At 65.6% G+C, this 5263-nt stretch overlaps 2 protein-coding genes across 8 annotated transcripts in view; both read right to left on the bottom strand.

Annotated features, from left to right (window-relative positions):
* Positions 1-5248, bottom strand: part of MPV17 (MPV17, mitochondrial inner membrane protein) — a 7294-nt gene extending 2046 nt beyond the window's left edge. For 2 of the 7 annotated variants that reach the window (XM_017733676.1, XM_017733680.1), the window contains exons 1-3: positions 1631-5248; positions 1239-1484; positions 943-1038 (exon numbers count right to left, since the gene is read on the bottom strand). In XM_017733676.1, coding sequence (XP_017589165.1) covers positions 943-1038; positions 1239-1484; positions 1631-2374 — 1086 coding nt within the window. In that variant the 5' untranslated portion in view covers positions 2375-5248. The remainder of the gene's footprint in view (positions 1-942; positions 1039-1238; positions 1485-1630) is intronic. The other 5 variants (XM_017733677.1, XM_017733682.1, XM_017733679.1 and 2 more) reach the window with 4 other exon arrangements.
* Positions 1-5263, bottom strand: part of CAD (carbamoyl-phosphate synthetase 2, aspartate transcarbamylase, and dihydroorotase) — a 29067-nt gene that overhangs the window by 8831 nt on the left and 14973 nt on the right. The gene's annotated exons all lie outside the window — the stretch shown is intronic.

Below are 5263 nucleotides of genomic sequence, written 5' to 3'. Positions count from 1 at the left end.
CAGCCACAGGTGAAGGTGCTGCCAGCACTGCTGCCCAGCTGCCAGCCCATCACCCCCTTCCAGGTCAGGGCTTGCCAGGAGCCACAGCTCGCAGGAATCACCGACCATGCCAGGATTCCCTGGCGAAGGCAAGGCAAAATCCATGGCATGAGCTGGTCAGGATGCAGCAGGGGAAGATGGATGGGAGTGCTCAGAGTGCTGCCTGTGCCCAAGATCTGTTCGTGTGTGCCCTTAGGGTGGCTTGGAGCACCCCATAGATCGGCTGGAGAGCCTGGAGAAAGCAGAGGTGATGTGCTCTTGCCCCGAGATTCACTTCCTGCACCCTGGGGCAGAATGAGGGGCATGTACTGGCAGCCCAGTGGGTAGCAGGCTGCTGACTGGGTGCCCCCATGCAGAGAAATGGACTCTGGGTGATGGCACTCAGGCAGAGCTCTAGCCAGGCTGGGGGCCTTCACACGCAGCTCCAGCAGCATCAGTGACTGAGGCTGGTGTTGCCACTCCTGGCAGCCATGCGACCACCCCAGTATGCCTCAGCCTGTGGCAGGTGGGCACCCACTCCCCAGTGACTCACCCTGGACACGCTGACTCAGTGTTAACACCAGTTTCCAGCAATTACTGCTAATGGGAGTCATCTCAGTAATTGCTCTGGAGACCCAGCCAGGAGCAGGGCTGGACAGCATTGCCCATGGCACCCACGTCTGGCCCAAGTGGGACCCCAGTACTCGCCCACAGGACACCCACGCCACAGGAACTGGCCCTGGCACCAGTACTCGGACTGTCAGCACTGGGCACCCAACACAGCCAGGGGCCAGGGACCCAGTGCCTGGGCATGGGCACGGAAACAAATGGGAGCAGCCGTCAGGGCCAGAGCACGGGGAGGAGCTGCTGGGGCCCCACAGCTGCTCAGGGCCCCTCAGTGCTGCCCAGGGCAGCAGCACATACCCGCTGGATCTTGGACCAGTTATCCTGCACCGACAGCCCGTTCATGGCCCCCGTGACAGCCAGGAAGCAGCCAAGGAAGCACGGTGCAAAAGCCCCCTGCGAGAGAGGAGCCCCGGCTGAGGAGCTTGTGGTGCTGGGAGCCAGGCTGGCCATGGGCAGCCCCTGCGAAACTGCAGTGGGGCTGGGCCCAGCTCAGGCACTGGGTTCTCAGAGCAGAATGGAAACCTGCGGCTGCCACCACAGCCCCATCCCGCTGCCCCAGTCCCACACGACACCCTCACCCATGTCACACCAACCTGGTCCAGGACCATCTTCTTCACAGCCACAACTTTTGTATTCCCCGGGATGAGCCGATCCAGGATCCTGTACCAGTTGCCCACAACAGGGCCCTGCAGGAGCCAGGGGGTGAGGAGCAGCACCTGCCCTCCCTGGTCACAGGGCGGACCTCCAGGGCTGGTTACATGGCCCTGCTCCAGCCCTGGACCACAAGGACAAGCTTGTCCTATGCTGCTCCTGCTCCATGGAACTGGACCTGTCCACGGCTGCTGGAGGTGGCACCAGGATGGCGAAACTCACACGGCACCACCACAGTCCCACCCTGCTGAAGGAGCCTCCCATCCCATCCCATCCCATCCCATCCCATCCCATGCCATCCCATCCCATCCCATCCCATCCTGCTGCCACTCACCACGAAGCAGAAGCCAATGGCCATCATTTTCAGGGTGCGGGGGCAGTGGTGCCCGCGCAGCCCCCGCTGCTCCACCAGCTGCTGCGCAATCACATCCCCAGCTCCCATGAGGGCCCCTGCAACCAGCACAGCCCATTTAGGTGGGAAAGACCCCTGTGTGACCTGCCCACGGCTGGGCCCCTGTCCCAGCACCGCTGCTGCTGCCGTCCTGCCCCAGGATGCCTGAGGCTGCTCCAGCCCTGCCGGCTCTGTCCCAGCTGCAGCTCCCCACTGCCTGCACCAAACCCCACGGCACAGGTGTCCCACTCTGCCGAGTGCCTCAGGCCTCTCAGGACACCGCAGCATCTCTGGCTGAAACGGTGTCCAGCTGCACCTCCTCCCTGTGACCTGGGCATGGGGCTGACCTGTCATCCAGGGTCCACGGTGCCTGGGGCTCTCAGAGCAGAGCCTGCCCAGCTGCTGCCCGTGATTTCCACCACAGCCTTTACCACAGCACCCCAAACCTCTCCCAGAACACCAAGCAGGCTCTGCCGACTGTGATCCCCTCCCCGGAGAGCAGCTGTCTGCCTGTGTCCGCCCCCCTGCCCCCCCACCAGCCGGGATGGGCAGAACGTGCTCCCTGCTGCCCAGGCTGTCCCAACCCCTTGCCACAGCTGGCTGCTGGCACAGCTCCTGGCCCTGTTTCCAGATCAGTGTCCCCGGTGGGGTGCTGCCCGGCTGGGTCTCTGGCAGCTCCTGCTCCATCCTACACTCCTGACCCCTTCGACGCAACTCAGCTGGCCCAGTGCTGCCCCCCCAGCTGCTCCCCCGGCCCTGGCGGCTCCTGCTCACTCTCCCCGCTTCCCTGGGACGGTTCCCTGGCAGGTCTCCAGCCCCGCTGCTGCTCTGCTCCGTCCTTGGAAGCCCTGAGCCCAGCAAGCCCTCAGCCTGGCGGGCGCTGGCCCCACAGCCCCTGTCCCAACAGCCCCAGCCATGACCAGCTCGGTACCGGCCCTGCCCCAGGGACTTTGTCGGTGGTTCCTCAGGGACAAGGGCCCAGCTCCCTGTCCCCACACCATGCCATGTAGTCCCTGGAGCTCACCGGCAGGGCCAGCCCAGGCTCTGCAGCCCCACAGAGCTGCTGCACTCCCAGCAGCACCACCTGGTGCTTCACAGGCTCCATCTCCCACCCCAGACCAGCCCCAAGATCCGAGGGTCTGTTCCCCAGCCCTGAAAGCCCCCGCACGACCCCACGATGGCAGAGCAGTCCCACCAGCTCATGGGCCACAACCGCACCGGGCAGGGGGTGGCAGCAGGTGCTGGACTCCAGGCCAGCACAGCCAGGGCACTGGCTGCCTGCGTGAGCAGCACTCCCAGGAGCTGCAGTCCCAGGAGCTGTGTGCAGGGCACGGCGCTCAGGGAGAACACAGCAGGCACCGCTGTCACTCATCCAGTGCCGAAGGCTCTGGGTACAGTGCCCAGCAGTGATGAGGCTGTGCTGGGAGGGACAGACCTGTCTGCGCATCCCTGCCCGGGCCTGGGGATACAGCCAGATCCAGCCTCCTGTAATGACTCTGGCACCACTGCCTCCCCAGGGTGCCACCAGCACAGCCCAGCCACAGCTGCTGTGCGGGGTTAGAGCCTCCATCCCAGCCAAGCCTGGGGCCCGGGGTGCCTAGCCGACCCCCAGGCTGCTGTTCTTGTGACCAGAGGACTCCAAATAGGGCCCAAACCGAACTAGGGCACCATCCTCATGCCCACGGCCTTGCCATGGCAGGAGCAGGGGACTGCTCTCCACAGGCAGAGAGGGACAGGAGGGTCACGGCTGCAGGCACGTGCTACTGCCCACTGTGTCCAGGCTCTGCTGGCAGCCTGGCCCAGGGCCCTGGATGCAGGAGGCAAAGCCCTGCCTGGCCCCAGAGCCCTCGGACAGCAGCTCAGCCAGCAAGTGTGGCTGGACACAGCGGGCACAGCCAACTGCCAGCAGCTCCCTGGCCTGGCCCCAGCTGGCAGCACTGGGGTCTCCAGGAGCAGCAAGAGAAGGCAGGGCTGGAGGTTGGGATGTACCTGGGACAGGGCACAGGACACGGGAAGCTGCACGAACCATTGTACAGCCAGCAGCTGAGGGGCTGAGCCTGGCCATGGCTGGGGATCACTGGTGCAAGCTCCAAGGAGAGCAGGAGCACTCACATCCCCCTGGCTGGAGCGGGGCCCCTGCCACAGCAGGGAGAGCCCAGCCCGAAGGCAGAAACGGCTGGGATGGGGGAACCATATCCAGCAGCAGCCCAGCATCCACAGATAGGCCATGGCCGCCAGGGCTCAGCCCCACACCCCCGCAGGCTGACAGAGCCCCGAGGGACAGGGGGCTGTGCCACAGCAGCACCAGCACCGATGTGAACCAGCAACAGGCAGAGCAGAGCCGGGGCCAGAGCCAGCCCAGGGCCACGCTGGGCAGGGGAAGTGCGGGCAAAGCCAGCCCTGGACAGCCCCTCCCAGCTCCACAGTGGCCTCCTGCCAAGCACAGGGGAATGTGCTGCCAGCAGCACCCGGTGCCGCAGGCGCCAGCAATAGACTCCATGACATCCGATAAAAATAACAGCGGGAACAGCAAAGCGGCCTGGCAGGACCCCAGCAGCCGGTCAGGGAGGCATCGTGCCACCCCCTGGAGGTATCAGGACTGAGGGCCAGTGACTGCACAGTGAGGGGAGCCCCCAGCTCAGCAGGGCACCCCCAGACCCTGGGGTTGTGCTTTCCCAGCATCCTGGGCTGGTGGGAGCAGGAGGGCAGGGCAGGGAGAATCAAGGCAGGGAGAAGTGGTGGTGACAGGGAGGGCACAAGCAGGAGGTGCAAGGAGCATGCAGGGACTCCCCCAGCCCTCAATGCAGCACAGCCCTGAGCACACGTGGCACAAGCAGGACAGGCTCTCCCACCACCCAGCCCCAGCCTCAGGCAGGCTGGGGGGAGGAAGCAGGAGAGTGGGGGACACAGCTGCCAAGTGCCCAGGGCTGCAAACCCTTGGAGCAGCAGAGCCACGAGCCAGCACCAGGACAGATTTATGGCACCTCACAGCTCTGCAAGCAGCAGCAGTGTCAGGGGGATTCAATCCCCTGTGCAGGGCCCTGGGAGCCTCTCCTCAGGCAGCACCCCTATGCCTTCACCACTGAGTGCTGGCAAACACGGAAGACCCGAGCCCTTGTGAATTCCCAGTGTTACAGCCCAGCATCCATCCCCTCCCAGGGGAGGGGGGGGCCAGGACAGCCCCCGGTCTGTGTGTGAGGGCTGCACCTCCTTACAGCCCCCCACTACCCCTCTGGCTCCAGCGCAGACCCCTGACACAGATCTCCTGAGCCAGGAGTGGGCCAGGGTCCCTCACCCGGTGACACACAGGGGTCCCTGCTGAGCTTGGGGCATGGCAACACCTCTTCCCCCCTAAGACAGACCCCTGAGGCACCGGAAGCCCCCGGGCTGTGTCCTCCCCTGCCTGTGACGGTGCCCCCACAGCGGGGCTGGGGGCTGTGTGTGTGGCGGGGGTCTTGTGCCGGCTGTGGCTGTGTGCAAGGCGGGGGGGGCGGCGCGCCAGGGAGAGCAGGGGCCAGGAGCGGGGTGTGCAGGGGGGAGTCTGTGCTGGGGAGGGGCGGCCAGTGTGACGGGGGG

Source organism: Corvus brachyrhynchos, unplaced genomic scaffold (assembly GCF_000691975.1).
Source record: "Corvus brachyrhynchos isolate BGI_N302 unplaced genomic scaffold, ASM69197v1 scaffold25, whole genome shotgun sequence".
Taxonomy (NCBI): domain Eukaryota; kingdom Metazoa; phylum Chordata; class Aves; order Passeriformes; family Corvidae; genus Corvus; species Corvus brachyrhynchos.
The sequence above is the reverse complement of the archived record's forward strand: the minus strand, read 5'-3'. Positions and strand labels throughout refer to the sequence as shown.